Below are 23,546 nucleotides of genomic sequence, written 5' to 3' on the forward strand. Positions count from 1 at the left end.
AAGCGGTATATAAGTCTAAGTGCTATTGCTAATGCTGTACTGGGGTTTCTGCAGGCAGCAGTCGTCGCTTCTGTCCTTATGCAGCAAAATCCGCGTTCTATTGCGTAGATACGGCTCCAAACCCTCGAGAAGGGCTGCCTTTCGCTATTCCGTATCCACCTCAGCATCTCCAGCCGCCGCCGCCTGCGAAGTAGTAACGGAGCTGAACAAGTTCCTTTCCTTTGAACCAACGAGAGGGAAGAGGCAGAAGGCCTTCTCGGCAATATTCCAGCCAATGGGGAAGGCCGGAAGGGGTTTCGTCCAATGGGAAAGTGCTGGAGGTTGGCTCGGAGCCACGTGTAGGAAGCATTTGCCGGAGTAGCTGAGGTAGCATGGCGGCCCCCGGTCCGAAAAAAAGACAGCAAAGGCAGCGCGGCGCTTCTGCTTCGGCCGCGGCAGCTGGGCGCAAGAGGCGAAAGGTCGGTGCAGGGAAATGGGAGGGGAGGAGTCAGGCGAACGAATGAAGGGGAGCGAAGCGGTCATGGAAGAGAAGGAAAGTAGTGAAAGCAACAAGAGTTGTAACAGAATTTCAGGAAAAGAAAATACTAGTTCTGTTTCTAAGGAGTGAATGTCAGAAAGTGTAATGCGTGCTTGTTGATTTGAAAAAAAAGGCTAGAATGAAAATAGGATTGTATTATGAAGTAATTTGGACAAATTTGAAGTTGAGGTGCTATAAAAATATATAGCATGATTAGCAAATGCATCCACTTCTGCTACCTATGATCAGTGCTCTGCTAATGGGGAGGATTGTATTAATCAGAATGGACACATTTGAGCCTGTTTGTTCCTGCTTGTCTAGCTTTTCAATAACTGAGTGAAGGCATTTATTTAATCAGATTTATTTAATTAGGTTTGATCTAAAATAAGTTTTTTACTCCCAGGTCCCTGCTGGCGAAGAAAGAGCATGGCAGAAAGTTGGCTCCAAGTTGAATGAAGAGATCTCTAGTGATTCTGAACCAGATGTGTAAGATATGCCAAACTGCCTTGGTATTTTTTTTTCTCTAATTAGGAAGATCATGTCATAAACATTAAGAATTTGCATAGGAATTTCCTATGGAGATGGTTGCATGAAGCTGATAATAAGAGAAACGCTCTATGAGACCTCATGATAATATAACAAGTGGTGGATTCCTGAAGTATAGTTCTTTGTGGCATCTAATGACTCCAAAAGTCTGTACTTTAGGAATACCATGAATATAACATTGAATAAGGTAGCACAAATTTGCATTAGGGATTGGGACAAAGTACTGAAGTATTTTCTTTGAGGGAATTGGACAGTAATTTTCTCTTGTTGATGGATAATTGTTGAGGTGATATAAAGTATTTCTGTGTAAATTGTTTCTTTTCCATTTGTAGCCCAGCAAATAAAAATGAAGCAGAAGAAGAAATTGAGGAGACACCACAAGAGAAGAAACTGAGATTAGCGAAACTATATTTGGAGCAGCTTCGCCAACAAGGTGAGGAGAAGCTAGATATGATTTAATTGGACTGTTAAACAATCAGATTAAAATTCTTAGTATATGAAATGAAACCAGTCTTTCTATCTATGTACCTAATTATCTGTTAAATTTATATAGCCTATCATGACTTTGGGCAACTTACAAAGTTAAAAAAATAAAACAAATCAATAAAAATAACCTCCAAAACAATATAATTAAAAACAGTAAGATTATTAAAAACATAATTGGTAGAAGAGCATAATTCATTTTCCTAAATGTGCAAATTATTAGCAAGTTCTCCACAAATGTCACCAGATTCCCAGGCCAAGTGGCAAAGCCATATCTTCAAAACGCCAGATTGATCATGGCTAATCTTACCTCTGAGGAGAGGATGTTCAAAAAGATGGGAACTTCAGCAGAAAAGACTCTTCTCCTGGCCCCATCACGTGACTTTGAACCCACCATATGACCTTTCTAATGGGATGGATAGGTATGATTGGGTTGGGGTGGTCCCTCAAATACCCCAGCCCCATGCCATGTAGGGCTTTGTAAGCCCTCATCTGCACCTTGACACAAATTGGTAGCTAATGCAGTTTACGGAGCAGAAGTGTAACTTGCACTGCTGTAGATGTATGCATAGCTCCCGACGCCTCTGCATTTTATACCGTTGAAGCTTCCAGATGCGGTTCAAGGGCACATCCTTATAGACTGCATTATAGGTAAATGATTTAGATGAGGGAATAGAAGGAGAACTCATCAAATTTGCAAACAACACTAAGCTGGCAGGGATAGCCAAGATCCAGATTTTGTTGGATAGGGCCCAGTGATCAAGTTACTCAGGATCCAGATGAATCTTGAGAGACTTGATCATTGGGCCCTATCCAACAAAATGAAATTCAGTGTAGAGAATGGTTGCGGGAATTGGGTATAGCAAGTCTAGTGAAAAGAAGGACTAGTGGGTGACATCATATCAGTGTTCCAATATTTGAGGGGCTGCCACAAAGAATAGAAGGTCAACCTATTTTCCAAAGCACCAGAAGGCAAGACAAGAAATGATGGCAACTAATCAAGGAGAGAATCAACCTAGAACTAAGGAGAAATTTCCTAACACTGAGGTCAATTAACCAGTGGAACAGCTTGCCTTAGGAAGTTGAGGGTGCTCCATCACTGGAAGTCTTTAAGAAAAGACTAGACAGCAACTTGTCTGAAATGCTATAGGGTCTCATGCTTGAGCAGGGGGTTGTACTAGAAGACCTCCAAGATCCTGTCCAACTCTTGTTATTAGGGCATGAGCATTGGGACTCCTGGTCCAGAAACAACTGGCACACAACATGAAATTGGATAAAAGTCAACCTATCTAAGATTGCCACTTGCTCTTTTGAGCAGGAATTGTGAGTACAAAAGGACTTCCAGATGGTACATTGAGTTTGCCTGGGGCAATGTCACCCATCCAGAATTAAAGATGGTAAATTTCCAGATCCTTATAGTCCCAAGACCTGAAACCACTCAGTTTTGCCAGGGTTAAATTGAGTCTGTTTTTCCCCTATATATAATTAATAGTAGATTAATTATAATAGCTACTTAGCCTGTTATGAACTTTTATTTGCTTATTTAACTTTTCAACTGTTTGAAAAGTTCAGTCTCAACAAAGATGGCTGGGAATTTATCTTGAGAAGTGTGGAGATTTTAAAAATCTATCCTTTGTGTAAAGAAGGCATATAAATAGTTTCCCTAAATTTATGAACTAGGAAATTTAATACATGTTTTTAAACCAATTTCTCAACTGTTTTAGAAGATGATTTAACTTATTAGAGATACCAAAATACTTTTTGATGAAAATCCCTCATCCTACTGGGTAACTATTGGTTTTGGTCATTCGTTTTACTTATGGATATTCAGGATTTGAAATTTATTTCAGATTATATTTTTTGGTTAAGTAAACATAGCAATGTCTGATTTTTCCCTCTGGCAGAAGAAGAAAAGGCTGAACAAGAGGCTTTTGAGAAAGACCTGGTTGCTGGCCGATTAAAGGAAGATGTGGTGAGTAGGACATGAGGTAGTAGACTGGAAAGAAATTGGTGCCTCTACCCAGTGCTTTTTTTGTAAAAAAAAAAAAAAAAAAAAAAAAAAGGTGCCGGAACTCATACACGTCATACAACCTGCCTTGCCTACCCTACAAGGTTTACCTTTGTAGTTGAAAAAAAAACCCTTCAATTTTTAGTGTATGTAAAAGACTAGGATTTTGTTCAAGGTAAGTTAATACTGTTAATGTTACCATGCACTGTGTGGCTTTAAATTACAAGAAGGAATTTTAAATTAATCTGTTGGGATATTTACCATTGGCGTGCCCATTTAGTTTAATGAGTGGAAATGTCAGCTTTCTATGTGGAATGAAATTGGCCCAATAAAACAAAATTTGGTTGCTTGTAAAAGATTGAATTATTTTTAAGAAGTTGTCTTCAAAAGTTGACTTGAAACAAATTAAAGTTGAAACTTTGTCAGTGAACAGATTACTTTTAATTTACCTTTAAATTAAACCCAATTTAAAAAATAGATCTGATTAAACCTCATACTGTAGGTCTACTTTTACATCTGACCAATACATAATTAATATATATTATTATTAATTATAATAATGCCCCCAAATCACAAGACATTGGCTTTATTCTTATTCTTCTCCTCTGCAGTTTGAATATAAAGTATAAAAGACTAAAAAGAGATTTTCGTAGACATCCCAGCCTTTGAACTACCCAAGGAACTGAAACAGCAAAATTTCTCTGTTGGGCAAGTCTCCATGCCAGCTGCCTTTCTTTCCTCTCGCTTTGCCTCTTTTTAACCTCACATACAGGTGGTGACCTTCTGTAAGGGAAGGCAAAAGGCTCACTCACCCTCTTGTGAAAGTTGGCCTCCATGTTTATGTGTCTCCCACTGCCACCATCGACTTCCACACCACATGGTCCAACCCAGCCAATCAAGCCACGCTCTGGCTGTGGTGCTCCGGCGCCTCATGGCTCCTCCTAGAGGAGGCAGACAGCGCCGGAGGGGACCCCACTCGCACTGTACCACCAGCGGGGCATTTTCAAAAGCAAACGAGGATAGGAAGGGCAACAATAGGAAAAAAAACGCAACTCTGGAAAATCCATTGAAAAAAGGTGTTGGAATTCCGTTCCGGTGCCTTCTATGACAAAAAAAGCTCTGCCTCTATCTATCCTGAATTGGGCATTAGAAAGCTTAAAAGAGCCGCACCTTCCTCATGAAGTAAATGGTATCTTCTCACTGGAAAGTAGTGGAATTCATTGCTTTCCATGCTTCAGGCCTTGCTAGGCTCAATTCTAGTGGAATGTGGATATAGAGAAAGAGATTAATAATATGCAAAACACAAGCATGCCTGTTTGTTTAACCTTGGTCCATGTTTAAGTGGCAAAAAGAGTATCTGTGAGGGCTTTTAGATATAAAGTCAGTGGTTTGACAGAGAAATTGTACAGTCAAAGTGATATGCACAGTTTCCTTCCTCTTGTGAATTAAGCATCCCTTCTCAATTCATTCTTTGTTTAAAGATGTAGTGATTTATCTGGCATTTGTAATCTGATAACTTGTAGTGTGATTTCATTTTTACATCTACAATTATCTTTGTACCCGTTCTGAAGAAAATTCAGGCTGAAAAAAGCTGAGTAATTTTGGAGAAGTGACTTTTTCATGGGCTTTTCCCATCTAATCCTTGGAAACCATTTCCTGCCTTGCTTCCTTTCAATCATAAGCCAATAAGGTAGTAATGAATCTGATACTCTCAGTGTCAGTTTGGTAGAAGTATGAGTTGAAGTTCTTAAACGTGAGTATCTCAGAAATCGCCATTTAGTCACTGATTCTTTTGTCAAAACTGAAAGGAGATTGTGATCACTCTTGCAAGTCCATATAGAAGAATTTAAGGTCATTTTTTTAAAAAAAGGAAATTAACCCAATTTAATATTTAGCTATAGGTGGGTATAAGAATGTGATCCATATATGTACTTTTTCCTAATTTATGTATTTTGTGAAGTAGGAAGCAAGAGTCAATCTAATTCTATTTTATTTGTCCCCAATAGCTTGAACAGAAAGGAAAATTGCAGCGACAAATTGCCAGCAGTGTAAGTAGAAACTTTTTTTTTCACAATTGTGAAGACTTTCAAAGCACCTATTATTATTCTTTCTCAAACTACAGGTGATGTGGCACTGCCAACATATCAGCTTATGTTATTTGAGATTGTTGCAGGATTTTGCTGGTTTTTATATGTTCTTGCCCTACGGACAAAATTATTTATTATATTTAAAACATTTATTCTTATGCCCAATTCCGGGCAGCTAACATTTAATTAAAAGCCACAAACAAAAGCAAAAAACCTCTAAAAACCCATTGTGTCCGAGGCCATTCATATGCTTATGTAGTAATTATTTTTTAAAGATGCGCTCATCTAATTCTCTGGGACAATCCCTGAGTCTTCAATGCCATAGCAAATCTTCAGTGCCTGCCAAGTCTTGAATGCCTGGCAAGATAAAAGCCATCTAGATCTTGAAGGTTATGCCATTGCACAAAACAGGGGCCACAATAGGGGAGCACAACAGATGACACTGTGTAATGCAAGGGACAAAGATGCCCACCCCGTTGGATCTGGTGGGGCAGAGTGAAATAACAGAAGACAGGTCCTACAGATAATCTGGCTATCTGCCCTGAAGGTCTTTAGGTGGTAATCAACATCTTGAATTGCCTCCGTAATTTCATGGAATGGAATGGAATAGAATATTATAGAATTAATTATAGATTGCGTGATGGGCTACACAAGAAATTTGTCTCTGGTGCATAAGCTCTCAAGTGTACATACAAGCAACAAGTGATAAATCATGATCATAATCATAAAATATATCATAAATCATAAGATACAACACTCAGTGATTGTCATAGGATACTAAATAAACAATCAACATAAATCATACTAGGATACTGAGTAAAACAATATAAATTGTAAGGTACAAGCAGCAAAGCAATGCCCTATACATCGTCTTGAGGGAAGTTGAAACAGTTTATGTCCAGGATGTGAGGGGTCTATAGATATTTTCATAGCCTTCTTTCTGGCTTGTGCAATATACAGGTTCTCAATGGAAGGCAGACTGGTAGCAATTGTTTTTCTGCAGTTCTATCTATTGAAGTCTGTGTCTGACTTGTTTGGTTGCAGTGCCAAACCAGACAGTTATAGAAGTGCAAATGACAGACTCAATAATTCCTTGTAGAACTGTATCAGCAGCTCTCAAAATAGTGGATGTTGTGTCCAAAATAGTGAGGCATACTATAGTGTGCCCAAAACTACCCACCCCAGCACATTCTGGATCAATTGCAATTTCTGAGTAATTTTCTTTTCTTTTTTCTTTTTTTTTAAAGTTTTATTAATTTTTAAGAATTACAATCCTTAGAGCTTAATAAACAACATGTTGTCTGTGTTCACATATTTAAAATTAACTTCTTCAATATAAATCTATTCAGTACTGCACAATCCAGTATTTTTTCCCTGATCCTCCTTTCTTCCCTATATTTTTTCCATTTCCCCCTCATTACACAATTACAATTCTTGGTACTATTGATGTATATAAAGCTAGATATAAACTTCATCATATTTTACTAATATTGTACAAATAACAATAATATCAATTCATAAATCAATATCCTGTTTTTCATGCTCTTGTTAAAGTTTAATTTCCCATCAATATTTAAAGTAGATTTTTAGATTAGATAACCTTTATTGTCATTTTTTTCCCTGTGGGCACAATGGCACACATTAAAAATGAAATTTAGTTGCTTGCTCTCAAAGTGTACATATACATAACACACATTTAAAACATATTATATACAACATGTATAGACCTACACCCTTACATATAAGTAACATAAATATTAATCATTGTCCATCTTGAATACATAACGGAAGAAGGAAGCTTTAGAGTTCAGAAGGTTAATACTGTAATGGAGCAAAGCTGTGACTGAATCTGGATGTTCTGCTTCAACTACCACAGAGCCTCTTCCTAGAAGGTAACAAGGAAAACAGGTCGTGAAGAGAATGTGTAGTGTCCCAGACAATGTTGCGGACCCTGCTCAAGCAACACTTATGTGCTATGTCGTGGATGGAAGGGAGTAAACTGCCAACGATCTTTTCAGCCATCCTCACCACTCTCTGAACTGTCTTCCTGTCTGAAGCAGTATCTTAAAGTATCTTTGTCAGTTATGATTTTCTCAATATTAATTCCATTTATGTAGCTAAAAATTTTATTCATACCAATCCTCCTATTTTCATATTTCCCATATCAAAAAAAGAAAAAAAATGCTATTTTAATTCTAAATCATATCTTTCATTATAAAAGTCTAATTATATCTAAGGGTCATCTGTTCTTTTAGACATATTCAAACAAGTATTTAAACATATGATGCCTCTTTAATAGGTCAAATCTTCTATTTTTTAAATCTAACACTCGCTTGCTTTCTTTGCCAAGTAGCTTTCTAAGCCAAGGCAATTAAATCACCTAGGAATTTTCTGTCTTTTCTTATGAAAGTTGCTTGACATGAGGAAGACAATTTAGGTAAGGTATTTTGGGGGGGAAGTTCCCCTAATTTATGTTCCTTAAGCAATTCCCACCTTCCTTCTTCCTCAATTTCTCCCCTCATCTTTTGTCTCTCAAATTGTAACATTTCCCCTGACAGCTCTATGTTTCATTCCCCAAAATCTTCTTCCTTGTCATCAGGTGCATCTTGCAGGGTAAAGGGTCTTTTGCATTTTCATTGTTATGGGTAAGTCTTGCAGTAATTTATTTGTGTATGTTAGTTTATATTTCCCTTCTTTCATCTCTTCCGTCTCTAGGTCCATTTCCTCTGCTTCATCTTCCAATCTCTGGTTTATTCGTTCATACTTTGTAGTCGTTGTCTCTAGTTGTGGAAACTTTCTAGTTGTAATTTGGAAATTTGCTCATTTATATTATCTAAATTATTTTTAGTCTCATTATTGTTTCTTTTTATGTCCTCTTTGTATGCAACAATTGGTTGGTGAATTAGTTGTAGTGTAGAGTATATTTCCTTCTGAAAGGTGTTTATTTTTTCTTGAGGCATCATTCCTGGAGATCCTCTAATATCACCAGTCTCGTAAGACTTGAACAAAGTTTCCCCTAATTTCTGGTCTTTATATGTAGCCTTTATAATCCAATAGATTCCAGAATACAGGTCCAGTCCCAAAAGCAACATTTTATAGAGATCCTTTGTCTCAGGCATCCAAAAATTGTCAGTCAGGCAAGGTTATAATCCACAATGAAAACAGCTCACAAGTTTCTCCTAGCCAGACGTAATCAAAGGTCAGATTTTTTCTTCTCTTCCACTAGCTCTTGAGATTAAAAGTCCAAGGTCAGTAGGTGTTTATAGTCCAAAAAGGTCAGGGTGATAAGTATACCAAAATATTTTTGTTTATTGCCAGCTGTTCTTCCTTAAGCTAGGAGTCACCAAACAGCCAGGAAGCTAGTTATAGCCAGGAAGCTAGTGACCACTAGATGTCATTCAAAATCCATTTTCCACTCTTAAGACAAAGGATTGATTTCTTATATTTCACCTCAGTGTTTTGGTTTTTTTCCAAAGAGAAAATGTTAACAATTATCTCAGTTCTCAAATTTCAAAACTGTAGCTTTATGTTATTTCCACTTCAATATTGTATATTTCTGTCCCCCATAGAATTTAAAATGCCACTTCCATTCACATTCAGTGGTTTTTAGCTTCTTGGGATCCTTTCCCAGGAAATTCAGTTGTAAAATAGTAAAGAAAGGATCAATATTCCCACCCATTTCCAAACATGCTGTTTACGATGTGCTAATTAATGCTTTTCTTCTTCAGTTGTCAGCAGCTAATGGCTGGCTATAGAAATGTAGCCAGTCTTTCTCCTGCCAGTTTGGAGGGCTTTTCTCAGATCGAATGGAAAGATCGCCATCTCTCCGTGATCGACGAGACACCCCTCCTTCTTCATCGCCTCTTTGGGGTGACTTTAGACCCTTTTTAGGGCCCCCAGCAGAGCAAAATCAGACGCGGAAGGCAGAGCCCTGCCTTCCTGCATCCGTCTCGCTACGACACAAAACTGGAAGTCCAATTTCTGAGTAACTTTCAAAGGCATACTGTTGATATCTAATCCTGTGCTGGTGGATAGGCTTACCTAGTAGCTTTATGCATACATTAAATATGAATGGAGAGAAAGTCCTGAGGAAAACTGTAAAACAGAGTGGACCTCTTTCCCTCACTAATACAAACTGAAATCTCCTCTAGAATGAAAACCACTGCAGTATTATGCCCCCATTCTCACTCCTATCTTGAGCTAGTCCGGAAGGATATAATGATTTATAATAGAAAAGGCCACAGAGAGATAAAGCAGCAGCAGATCGGATGTACCATTACCATCCTGATCCCATCAGAGATTATCCTCAAATGCGATCAATACCATCTCACTGCAGTATCCAGTTCTGAAACCAGATTGAAGAAAGTTGAGATAACCCATTTCCTCTGAAACTATAGTCCAGTGATGGCGAACCTTTTAGAGACTGAGTGCCCAAAAACTGGCCCTGCCCCTGCTCCACCCCTTGCCCCGCCCCTACCTCGTCCCCCACCCTGCCTGCCCACAGGGCCACTCACTGCCTCCAGGGCCCGCCACAGATCGCCCAGGCAGCCCAGCAGCGCCATGGCGGCCAGACCCTCTGCCCGCGCCCCACAGCATCAACTGTGCGTGATGGGGCGTGAGGCCTGAGTCTTGTCTACACTGCCTGGCTGCCATGTCCTTGGCTGCACTGCTCCGTGTGGGCCACGCTCAGGGGCGACTCTCCTCCAGGGGAGCTGCTGGTGAGGAGGGGGTCGTGGGGGAAGAGAGGTTGGGAGAACAGCAAGTGTCCCCACAGAGAGAGCTCCAAGTGCTGCCTCTGGCACACGTGCCATAGGTTCACCACCACTGCTATAGTCCAATATTCTCACAAGCCCAAAAGGAAAAAAATAAAGTGTAGACAAAAATTGTTCATTAGCACTGTAAGCAGCAATGGTTTCATGAAGACAGACCACTATCTTGTTCAGTGCAGGAGGTACCACCTTCCTGAAACGGATGAATTCTGCCTTGACCCATGACATATTTTCTCCCAGAAGACTTTCAGAAGGCCAAGAGAAACATGAATCTAATATACAAATGGTCCTAGAGACTTAGACACTTTTACACATGTTGGCTAAATTCTCTCTGACCTTCTCCAGCAGCACTCCAGGCATCCCTTCTACCATTTTATCTTCCAGAGGGCCTCTGGAACTCATAAACAGAGAGAGGCTGCCAAAAGAAGACTCATTCAAGACTGAGGTTGTGCTTAAGGCCTTAGTTAAACTGTGCATTCATGCTTTAGAAGTAACCCCTAGCTCCATCAGAAAGCTGACAGGATCCGTTAGCCATCTGGGGTAGATCAATTAAATAGATTCTACTTCTGTGGTGAAGCACAGTTGTTGAAAACTAGGCAATCAAATTCTAGTTATCACTGTGTCATAAACTTCAGTGGTATCTCAGCACTGGGCAAGTTGATAAACTGCTATTTTTTTCACTTGTAACTTTGGTTTGGAATGCTGATGTAATTGGTATTCTCTGAATAGTTGCTGCCTCCAGACCTATCTGACATCAAGATACTACGAGGTCACCAGTTGCCCATCACCTGCCTAGTCATTTCACCAGATGACAAATATATTTTCTCTGCATCCAAAGACTGTTCGATCATCAAATGTAAGTTTTATTTTCTGCAAAAAAAGATAAACTACAAGAAAGAAGAGGCATTGCCTGGACTGAATAAATCAGTATTGGAATAATGGAGAGCCAACTCCAAATGCTGATGGGCCAAGTATTGGAATCAGCATATATTTTTATAAGTGCATTATTCTTAACATGCTCCTTTCCACTGATGTATTATCAAGCTATTTTGATATGTTTAACTTATTTGTGTAATCAATCTTCCAATTTTAATTACTGTATAGAAACTTGGGATTGTAGCAAACATTTAATAATTGCCAGGGAGAGAGATGGTAGAAAGCTGCAACCTAACTTGGCATAAATAAACACTCAATAGAAGAAAACATTAACTTTCAATCAGAGGACAGAGGGATGTGTCATTTCCCTAGTAATGGTGTCATTTCCCCAGTAATAATAATAGAAGTAATAATCGGGGGGGGGGAGGTATGGCTCATATAGGCTTTACAGCTTCCCTTTAGAAATTAGGTTTGTCCCTAAATATTCCGGTCTTCTGGAAATGCCTGAAAAATTGAATTATCTCTCTGGATGTAGATTGCAGCGCAGTGCATCAAGCCAGCTTGTTTATGAGATATTGAAGTTAGGTTGGCCTCTATGAAAAGATTAGCTTGGCCTTCACTTGGATCACTTTTGTAAATTTTAATTCTTTAGTACTGTAGATCTTGGTGTGGCGAGCAGCAAAGTTCAGCAAAAGTTACTGGGAATATGGAATTGGCAGAAGTAATTATTAATAAATTAATTTGGGTCTGGAGAGCGAGCAGGATCTGACTAACATCATTCTTAACATATCTGTGTCCTTTTCTGAACTTTAGTATATTTGCAGTTGAAGTGAATGAAGTGCAGTTCCTGAGTCACTTATTCATGTTTTTGAGGCAATTGACAAATGATGGAAGATACTTTTTTTCTCAAATTATGGATTTTGCTAAAATAATTTTCCGTTTTCTAGCTTACTTTAAAGTGTCAAAAAAGAATTCTAACATTTGAAACCTGACTTGAGCATCTTTATGCTGCAGGGGATGTTGAGAGTGGAAAGAAGCTCCATCTGATACGTGGAGGAAAAAAGGGGGCAGAGGGCAGCCATGTTGGACATACCGCACATATCATTTCAATGGCTGTCTCGTCGGATGGCAAATTTCTGGTAAGAAGAATCTTCTGCTATGCAGAAGAGAAAGAGAAATCAATTCCACCCAATTCTAGCAGTGTTGGCAGAAAGTTTTGAAGTTTGTTTTCTCCTCTGTGGTGGTGATGGTGATCTTTTAGTACAGTAGAGAGATTCTTCTTCATAGTTCTCTAAATTATGTTCAATAGATCCTCCTATATCAACTAACTGTTGATATGTGGGTTATACATTCAGCCTGTTCAGTGCTGTAGAATCTGTGTATCTTGAGGAAATTTCCCTGAATCTAATCAATGGTTACAGTAGGCACCTCCATTCATATAGACAGGCAATCTCCCTTTTTGCTCCAGGCAGTTCAGTTGTTTATTCCAGCTGGACTCCTTTTCTCAACACCAAAACCAAACTAAAAGGCAGTTAAAGAATGAGATGTTTGAGTCATGCTACTGTAAAGAAAATATTAAGGCATTAAAATAAGTTTTGTCCAGAAGGCTGTGACAGCTGAGTTTCTGTAACAATAGAGCCATTATTACTAAACAGAATGTGTGTGTAATGTGATAGAAGAGGAGAGAATTAAGCAGAGTCTTTTTGTGTTGTTTCTAGGCCACAGGTGACAGGAACAAACTCATCATGATCTGGGAAGCTGCAACCTGCAAACACCTCTATAAGTTCACAGGCCATCGTGATACTGTATCGGTAAGAGACCACAACCACTAGAGGTATTCCTATTTATAGATAAAGTTCAGTCAGGATATAGGGCAGGGGTGTCAAACTGCCAGCCCACAGGCCGGATGCGTCATGCCGAAACCGCGCCCACCCCATTGCCGGCAATGGGAAAAAAAGTCACGATACGTCCCGACACGTCATGTGATGTTGCGAGTTTGACACCCCCGATATAGGGGAATGTTTTTCTGGATCCTACTAGTATGTCTTTAAAAAAGAATTTTAACAGTTGAAATTTTTTTACAGCAATCTGGAAAATGATTGGCAGAAACAACTTGCACTCCTCAATCATCCATCCGCCAAAATGATTTGAATCTTTTTGCTGCATAGATTTTTCTACAGTACCGTAAATGCTGGCGTACAAGGCGACCCGGCGTATAAGACGACCCCCGTCTTTATAGCCAGGCCGCATTCCTAGAACGTCATCTTATACGCCGGAAACTACCAGTATTTCCGGCGTATAAGATGACTTGGCGTATAAGACGACCCCCGTCTTTGGCGCCTATTTCAGCGCTCGCGGAAGTCGCCTGATACGCCGGCATTTACGGTAATATTATTTTTTAACTCATATATTCTTTTTTAAATTGTCTGTATCGTAGGAAAGCAAAATATTTTTTTTTTTTAAATACGGGGAATGGATGCAAAAATTTGCATCCCTCTCCTCTTTACCCTCCCCCTCATTACAAACATGAAAACCTTGACTTAAAGTACAATGAGTACTGCAACAAACATATTTATTTTCTTGTTTCAATAAACAAGTTATTCCACCTGTACTTTGTATGGGCTGTTCACTCTCTAATAGAGAAATCCACATTTCCCTCTGGGACAATTAGATTGGATGAGGTAGAGAAATCCAAGATTAATCCTGCCTGCCTTTGTGCCCGTCTCATCCCATGTCTTCCTCTCTTCATGCTTTTTCCCTTTTAGGGCCTTTCTTTCCGCAAGGGCACTCACCAGCTGTACAGCGCCTCCCATGACCGCTCCGTCAAAGTGTGGAACGTGGCAGAGAATGCATATGTTGAAACCTTGTAAGGAACAGTTTTTTAGCATACGTGCAGAATTAGTGATAGGCACATAGCATGTTTCTGATCTGTGCAAAGTACGTTCTATGAAGATCAGAGATGACAGGAGGCAGAATGAATGTATCATTAATACATTGATACGGCAATTCCTTTTTACAGAGGAACTCTTATCAACTCGTTTTTTTCCCAACACGGTAGTAGGGTTTCTCCAGACTAGATTTCCCCGAATTGAGGCCTTCCGGATTTCAGGATCTCTAGCCCAGTGTTTCTCAATTTTAGCAACGTTTAAGATACATGGATTTCAGCTCCCGGAATTCTGCTAGCCAGTGTGCTGGATAAATGAATCATTGGAGTTGAAGTCCATACAATTTAATGTTGTTGAGAAACATTGCTCTAAACCAGTGTTTCCCAAACTTGACAATTTTAAGGCATGTGGACTTCAACTCCCAGAATTCCACAGCCAGCAACGCTGGCTGTGGAATTCTGGGAGTTGAAGTCCTCATGCCTTAAAATTGTCAAGTTTGGGAAACACTGCTCTAAACAATGTGGGGATTTTTGGCTGGGAATTCATGGAGTTGCTGTCCCAATGGAACTTGAAGCGATCAGCTTAGAGAAAGATGCCCAAGTTCATCTTGACAGGATGAACTACAGGTCCTCATTGGTACGAAGCAATGATAAACGAGGGAGTTTATATGTTCTTGTAACAAAGCTTTTAAAGGAAACAAACTCCATTCCCCTTTTATTCACGTGGCCATTCAGAGGGCCAGGATTTGCCGAATATGTTAGCACGTACACAGTAACTTGCAATATACCCAACTGAAATACTGGATTCTCAAGCATTAGGCAGGCCATAATTGAATCCTCATCCTCTTTTCTCCCAAGGTTTGGTCATCAGGATGTGATCACGGGCCTGGATAGCCTGAGCCGGGAGTGCTGTGTCACATCAGGAGGGAGAGATGGCACTGTCAGAATCTGGAAAATCCCTGAGGAAGCCCAACTTGTATTTTATGGTCATCAGTAAGTGTGAGAATCACTGCCTCTTCAGGCTCCTTTTACAAAGTGTGTTGTTTCAGGAAGGGAAATCTATATGCAGCATATAACAGAGGAATAATAATAATTGTGCTTTGTTGCTTCTCTATTATTATCAAATCTAAATGCAGTGATGAATGACTCTTTGAAATTAGGCTGTGCTCAGCTGTAGTTTTCATTCATGTGATCAAATTGTCTTTAGATCTTCTAAAGAACTTCTTGCATTCTTTTTAATCCTCTCCTGGAACTGGGTGAATCTATACTTTATACTTTGCTGTTATCTTGTATCTCCATCCAATTAATCCGAGAAGATTTGAGGGAATTTTAAGAATGATGTGAGATCTGAGATGAAGTAAGATGAAGCGAAGTACTAGAACTAGAAGAGGAAATGGCATAGTCAGGAAAGCATTGTTTTTGAGTTGAACTTTTCCCAACAAACAGAACCAACACTTTCTCCAATTCATGTGATTTTTCACCTGTTATGCGAATGTGAATCACTTTTTGTACATAAAATGGACACTCTGGTGAAATATAATCTTTATATTGCTCAGTACACACAAAAAAAGTATCTCATGAAATAGGGACAGGCCCTCTTTTTGCAAGTGAGAAATTCACTTTTTAAAACTTTTCCAGGGCTGTGTATGTTTCAAAAATGAGAATTTGGAAGTGTAACTCTTTAAAGCAGCTGAAGCGTTTTTCAAGCTTGTGTGCAAGCTTTTTTTGGCTTCCATATGTGCTGAAGAATCTCTTCTGAATCATTTTTAAACTATGCACAGTCATGCCCAATATTTTGGGCTTGTTTATTGGTTTTTGTTAAAAGTTAGGAGTGCAGGGTTTTGCAATATACTTGTGGAGAGCTCTAGAGCAGACATGTCAAACTTGCGACGTCACGTGATGTCGCGCAATGTATTGGGACAGTTTTGCCATTGCCGGCCATGGGGTGAGCATGGCTTCCAGATGACGTGTTTGGCCCGCGGGCCAGGAATTTGATACCCCTGCTCTAGAGGATACAGAACAAGTTACTGGATGCTGGCAGATTTTCTGGTTGAAGATGATTTTTCTAGGCTGGATGGCTGGTATTTGAATGCCTGATCTCTGTAATAGGAAGATCTCTCTATCAAGGGAATGCTTGAAATATCTTGCATTTTTCACCTTTTTACAATACCATTAAAATGTTGAGTGTCTTTCATTATTAAAAATGCCCTGAAGCATGCAGCATAAAGTGATTACTAGCAACATCGATTATTTGCATTGCTGATTAAATAGCTGTAAGTATGGTTTTCTTTTTCCCATTAGGGGTTCAATTGACTGCATCCAGCTCATCAATGAAGAGCACATGGTGTCTGGTGCAGATGATGGGTGAGTATACTTTGAAACTGTAACTCGGTAAAAGTAAAATCAACTGATCGCCACGTGATATGTAATGATTGTGATTTTGTCTCTAAGGTCAGTTGCCCTCTGGGGTCTCTCCAAAAAGAAACCGCTAGCAGTAGTGAAGCAAGCCCACGGTTTTCATGGCACACAGGGCCTGGAACAGCCATTTTGGATATCTTCAGTTGCTGCTTTGCTGAACAGTGACCTCGTAGCAACAGGTGCCATGAGATATTTGTCTTCTTTTTTCTGTTGCCTTTGGGGCTAGGAAACCTGATGATGCTCTTTTTTCTGATATTAGTAAAAAACCAGTGCAGCATTTCAGCTTAAAATCCTTTATACAGTTCTAGGTAAAATCATATGAGCCGAGGTGGCGCAGCAGTTAGAGTGCAGTACTGCAGGCCACTTTAGCTGACTGTGTTCAGGAGGTCAGCGGTTCAAATCTCACCGGCTCAAGGTTGACTCAGCCTTCCATCCTTCCGGGGTAGGTAAAATGAGGACCCAGATTGTTGGGGGCAATGTAAATATATATATACATTGCTTACTGGTGTACACCGCTTAGAGAGTGCTTGCACTTAAAGCGGTATATAAGTCTCATAAATAAATAAATAAATAAAATATGTATAAGTACTTTGAAGTGTATCCTGTTATTTATGGTGGAGCTTATTTCTAAGTAGACATGTACATGATTGTCCTGCCACCATATTTTTTTTAAATAATCTTCTGATTCGTAGCAATCAATCGACATTCCAAGATACTTGTAAATAATATTCGAGGTGTTCATTGCTCTAACTTTGCTGTTTCAGGTTTTCTGGGGCCAGGATGTGTCTCTGGTTAGAGGCATTCTGATATCCCAAATCTTTGCTTTGAATTCCATTAGTTTCGGAGTTCTGATAGCAATAGACTTACATAATACTCCGTAATGCAGGGGCAGGCAACCTTGGCTCTTTTATGACTCGTGGACATCAACTCCCAGAATTCCTGAGCATGGCTGGCTCAGGAATTTTGGGAGTTGAAGTCCACGAGTCATAAAAGAGCCAAGATTGCCTATCCCTGCCATAGTGCTTTATAGCACAGAGTTAGCGAATTACCTCCAATAATCTGGGTCCTCATTTTACCGACCTCAGAAGGATGGAAGGCTGAGTCTACTTTGAGTCTTGTCAGGATCAAACTCCAGGCTACGGGCAGAGTTTGCTTGCAATATTGCATTCTAACTACTGCACCACCAGGGCTCTGATGTCTTGGTCTTGATGTCAGAGGATAATAACGATTTTAGATAAATGCTTGGATTTATAAATTTGGATCAGTAGTTTATTCTTATTAAACATATCACGGAAGCACAGACTGAGAACCAGATAGTCTTGCATTTCCCACAGCCATGGGAACAGCCACAAGATTGGCTCCAAAATTTATTGCTGACTTATAATTCTTAAACTGTCAGAAAGAGAAAATGATTAAATGCATGGGAAATAATAAAATTAAATAAATAAATGCATTAAAAATATGGTTTTGGCCTGAGTCATACTCACTTCATAGAAGTGTGGTCCATGGCTAGAGTGATGATCTGAAATGAAATCTTAGTGGTATTGATTAGCTGTGTGTTCCTAGTACAAATAAATAGCATATAATTCTATTCTATTATGGCTAAAAGGCACCAGACTACTTTTTAGCTAGAATAATAGGTAGCTGCTGTACTTTTTAGAATGACATGCTGTGTATTTGTATATGGTATATTGTATACTAAAAGTTCTCATGTTTATTTTATGATCATCGGGGTAATAATGGCAATAGTTATAATAATAAAATAGGGAGGATAAAAGTTAGATCGAGGTTTATCCATTAATCTCTAGTTTTAGATTCAAGAGCATCCCTTGAAAAAGTTAGGAAAACCTCACTGAACTAGAGTTTTTAAAGCCTTCAGACTGAACGTGGACATTTTAAAAACATTATATGTTCTGCTTTTGGCAGGTTCCCACAGTGCCAGTGTGAAATTGTGGAAGTGTGGAGAAGGATTTCGGAAGTTGGAGCGCCTCTTTGAGATTCCCTTGGTGAGGAAGCTGCTTTGAGCAGTGAGCTTAACTTCCCATTTAAACTTTTCTAGTTTGAGATTCATATTAAACTAATTTACGAAACAGGGGGAGCAAAAGGAAATAATACTGTGGAATTGTTGCAGTTGTAGTGAACCTGGGTACTCCATGCAGGGCTTACCTTGATAGTTTTAGTTACACTTTTCTCTCAGCCTGTTCTTCTTCTGTCACAGGTTTAACTGTTCCAGGGGTCTTCCTAAGGAGTTCAAGGTTACGCAGTGTAGATGAAATGTTTTGAACGTTACAGGAATCTACTTGAATGATTAGTCCTGTGTATATCTGATTTCTTCCTCAGTACCTCATGGAAGCTAGTCCATAGTGCAGTATAGCCCAACAATTAGACCCCAAAACTTCCTTTTGGGCAGTCAAGAACACTTAACCTGATACAGAAAATTGTTGTTGTTAATTGTGAAATCGTGTCCGACCCATTGTGACCCCATGGACAACGTTCCTTCAGGTCTTCCTGTCCTCTACCATCTTCTGGAGTCCATTTAAGTTCACACCTACTGCTTCAGTGACTCCATCCAGCCATCTCATTGTCTGTCGTCCCCTTCTTTTATTGCCCTCAATCTTTCCCAGCATTAGGCCCTTCTCCAGTGAGTCCTTCCTTCTCATTAAGTGGCCAAAGTATTTGAGTTTCAACTTCAGGATCTGGCCTTCTAAAGAGCAGTCGGGGTTGATCTCTTCTAGGACTGACCGGTTTGAACGCCTTGCAGTCCAAGGGACTCGCAGGAGTCTTCTCCAGCACCATAGTTCAAAGCCTCAATTCTTTTGCGCTCAGCCTTTCTTATGGTCCAACTTTCACAGCCATACATTGCAACTGGGAAAACCATGGCCTGGACTATACGCACTTTTGTTGGCAGGGTGATGTCTCTGCTTTTTAGTATGCTGTCTAGATTTGCCATAGCTTTCCTTCCCCAGGAGCAAGCGTCTTTTAATTTCTTGGCTGCAGTCCCCACCTGAGGTGATCTTGGAGCCCAGAAAAATAAAATCTGTCACTACCTCCATTTCTTCCCCATCTATTTGCCAGGAATTGAGAGGGCCGGATGCCATGATTTTGGTTTTCTTAATCACCTGCAGCCCTTTAGTGACTGTTGCCTATAAGTGCCATCGGTTGATTGGCAGGTTGCTGCAAAGTCTGGTCTTGATCTGGGAAAGGAGCTTCCCAGCATCTAGAGCAGGCATGTCAAACTCGCGATGTCACGTGATGTTGCGCGACGTATCGGAGCTTTTTCGCCATTACCGGCAATGGGGTGGGTGCGGGTCTGGTATGATGAAACCGGCCCGTGGGCCGGTAGTTTGACACCCCTGATCTGGAGAATGGGATGGAGCAGGAGGTCTTCATTTCTGTAACCAAATGAAAAGTTCATTCATCCTTATCTCCTTATCTCCTCCTCTTCATATGGACCCCTTTTTCAAATTTCTAGCAACTCATAACTGGGACCCATATAGTTAACTGACTCCTTATGGTTGCCAAGTGAAAATCTCTTTCTGTTGTTATCCAAATAGAGGTCGAAGACTTAAAGAATAACATTTAACCAGTTTCCCAAGCAGGAAAAACAATTACCAGATTTTTTTAAAAAAAATTGTTTCTTTTTCAGATCGGTTTTGTTAATGGCTTGAAATTTGCCAATTCAGGAAACTTCCTAGTTGCTGGAGTCGGGCAGGAACACAGGTATGTGAACCTGGATTGTATTCACATTGGCAAAAATTCTCTTCCAGATATTCTCTTCCAGATTTAAGGCTGAATGTACTCTGTTAAAAAGTGTCCTAATCTGTTACCTCAAGCTTTCCTGAGAACATAGGCACGGTGTCGAGATTTAGGGTCGCCTAAAAAATCTTTTAGTAGAAATTATTTCTGGAAGTGCCATTGGCAGGTGATAATGTAGGAAATGTTGATGAACTCCCAAATAGGGATTTAAGTATTCACCTTAACAGGGGGAGACCGTTGGGCAGGGCAGAGAGACCACATCCTTTCCTTAAGTACTCTGACTTAGCTAATCACAAGAGTAGCTCTCCCATGCATTAATACCAAATAGTAGGCAAAGCTGGGTTTTTTTGTTGCAAGGATCAAAACAAAACAGTGAGCTTTCATTCAGACTAGAGAACAATAAGAGCTGTGAAATTGACTGCCTTTTCCAGATTTTTGGGTTGAGATATAAAAACCCTGCTGTGAAAACACATGAAAGAAAGAACTGTCCTTTTTATTAATACTTTTAAGTCCAGCCTTGTCAGTGTCTTACCGTTTGTCCTATTGTAATTTTTTGGTTTTTTTTCTGAAATGTGTACATTTTGCAGAATAACTACTGGCATATATGAATGGTGAAATGTTTCCTTCAGCCCTTTTGTAGACTTCCTATTCAAGCTGGCCAACAGAATGTTTCATAAGCAGATACTTTATTTTTTTCTGGGTTGTGTTTCAGGTTGGGTCGTTGGTGGAGGATTAAAGAGGCCAAGAATAGTATCTGCATTATCCCACTCAAGAAGACCACAGCAGGCAATTCACAGAAATCATCTGAAGGCTCCTAATGTTTTCTTTCTGCAAATCATGCTCATATTTCATGTATTATCCTATACATTAAAGCTATCTTTTGTGTTTTTCACAGAACTTAGAGGTCATTTTGATTTTTTTCATCTTTATTTCACTGTATTGTTATTCACTGTATCCATATAAATCACTCTAGTCTCTTAATGTTCTTCTGGAAACTGTGAAACAATTTACATTTTGCTTTAAACCATAAAATGACTTCCTTGAGCTTGGATTAGCATTTTGTGTTAGCTCAACCATTCTGTTCAGCATCAGACTTTTTCAGTCCCTGAGTCAGGTAAGACATCTATTTCAAGCTCTGTAGTCTTTGGCAATTCAAATCTATTCTGGCAATCGTGATCTCTGTTTTCTCCATTTGGGAACTAACAATACAATTATATGCATTTTATTAGAAGAAGAAAAAATTGTCCACTAGGACTTAAGTTTTCTTCAGCAGGCATATATAGGATGATAGCCCTGAAGTAAGAAAAATGTGTTTGATGAGTGCCACGAATGATTAAAAAGGAGAACACAAGGGGGAGGGGGGGAGAGACACACTAACTTTTTTGGCACCTTCAACAATGATTACAGTGGAAAAGTGCAAAAAAAAATGTACTTAGGCCTACATATATATGAAATTATTTTTTTCCAGCATTAGAACCAGTCTTTTTTTGCTTGTTTTATTTAAAACATTTATATAGCTCCCTATCGTTTATCGAACTCAGAGCAGCTTCCCAATCCACAATTAAAACAATATCATTCATACAATAATACATATATCTATTAAAACCATAAACATTAAAAACCTGGCACCAAAGTCCTGTGGAACACCCTTCTCCTTGGTGTTAGGCAGGCCTCTAGGAAAGCACTTAAAATCTGGCTTAAGTTGATATCTAGGTCAATGGCCTATCTCACCCAAAGTGCTGATGTAGGGTGGAGTGGACAAGAAGATTTAACAATGGTCTGCATGTGGAAGGTTAAATTTGGTGCCAGGTTTTTAATGTTTTTTTGTAATATTTTATTAATTTTCTACTTTTACATTTAAATATTTAAAAAGCAATGTGGTGGCTGGGTTAATCGATAATTCAATAACATACAAAAATCTTTAGTACAAATCTCAAGCTACAACATCAAATATTTCCTCTCCTTTTCCCTTAAATATCTTCTGTCTCATATTTAAGCTAATACAGTTCTTATTATATCAACTAAGTAAAACATATTTATTACATTTATCAATACATTTTTAGTTTATACATATCTTAATTATTTTACATTCAATCTTTATAGACAATATCCTATTTATTTGTTTTCCCCAATTTTTAATTTCCTATCAATATTCAAATTTAACTTTTAATATTTATACTTTCAAGTTTTAAATGACCAAAGTTTTCTTTATCTCAATTCATAACAAAATCTAGTATTCAAAATACACATCTTGTCTATTTGAATATATTCTATTTTAATTAGTAATATAAAATCCTCTCTAATAAATCAAAACCTCAATTTTCTTCAGCCTTATTCTAGCTTTCTTCCTTTGCCAGCTCGTCTTCCATATCAGTGCTTTTAAGTCATCAAATAGATTTCCCTCTGTTGTTATATATATTATTTGAAATAAAAGAGACTATCCAGTCGCCATTTTTTTGGAAGGGCTAGTGAATCATCTCTCTATTATTCCAGATCCTCATAGTTGCCCTGATATGTTTGTCTTCTCTTCGGTCTGTTCTTCTTGCTCCTCAAGTTTCTTCTGGTTTATATAAAAAGTCTTTTCCATTTTCAGTGTTGCCAGTCCCTTTTCTGGATTTTCCATTGACTATATTTGTTGGTCAGTTGAATCCTCTATCATAGTATTTAGTTGTTCCACTTCTGTTATCTTCTGCATAGTTGATTCTTTAATTGTAGTCAAAATTTGGGTTCGTATATCTAGGCTGACATCTTGTTCTTTTCGGTAGCATCTTATTTCATCACAAGCTGAAAGAATGGTTTCATGTATTGCTTTCAACATAAAAAGAATCTGTTCCTGGTCTTCATCCATATTCTCTTAATGGTGTGTTAAATTGAGAGCTTTAGAGTCAGAGAATGAAAATAATTTTATAACAGTATAGAACCCAGCTGAGCTTCTCACAGCTGATATTTGTCAGGGTAAAAAAAGTCTTATCTGTAGTCTGGGCGTCAAGCCAAGTCTTTAGACAATAACAAGTTATAATATCAAACTTGGCCACAAGATGTCACCAATGCCGTTTAAAGTTTTTTAAATCCAAAATTTTTATAATTCTTTTTCCAATTTTATTTGTTTTTTGTAAATAAAAACCAAAGTCTTCAATACAGATAAGAAATCTTTTGGTCCCCAAATTTTAGAAGCATATAAATCCAGTTAGATTAAGTTATT

At 38.9% G+C, this 23,546-nt stretch overlaps 1 protein-coding gene across 1 annotated transcript; it reads left to right on the forward strand.

The window, feature by feature from the left end:
• The first annotated feature begins 200 nt into the window (after positions 1-200).
• RRP9 (ribosomal RNA processing 9, U3 small nucleolar RNA binding protein) lies at positions 201-21,241 on the forward strand. Its single transcript, XM_039342633.1, has 15 exons — positions 201-458; positions 921-1,003; positions 1,396-1,496; positions 3,451-3,518; positions 5,561-5,602; positions 11,140-11,266; positions 12,301-12,425; positions 13,005-13,097; positions 14,052-14,152; positions 15,029-15,163; positions 16,472-16,534; positions 16,622-16,767; positions 18,515-18,594; positions 20,235-20,308; positions 21,057-21,241. Exons 1-15 carry the CDS (start codon positions 372-374, stop codon positions 21,160-21,162), a joined length of 1,431 nt encoding a protein of 476 aa, XP_039198567.1. The 5' UTR covers positions 201-371; the 3' UTR covers positions 21,163-21,241.
• Positions 21,242-23,546: the final 2,305 nt, after the last annotated feature.

This window comes from Crotalus tigris, unplaced genomic scaffold (genome assembly GCF_016545835.1).
Source record: "Crotalus tigris isolate CLP2741 ecotype Arizona unplaced genomic scaffold, ASM1654583v1 scf7180000017800.2534000, whole genome shotgun sequence".
Lineage (NCBI taxonomy): Eukaryota > Metazoa > Chordata > Lepidosauria > Squamata > Viperidae > Crotalus > Crotalus tigris.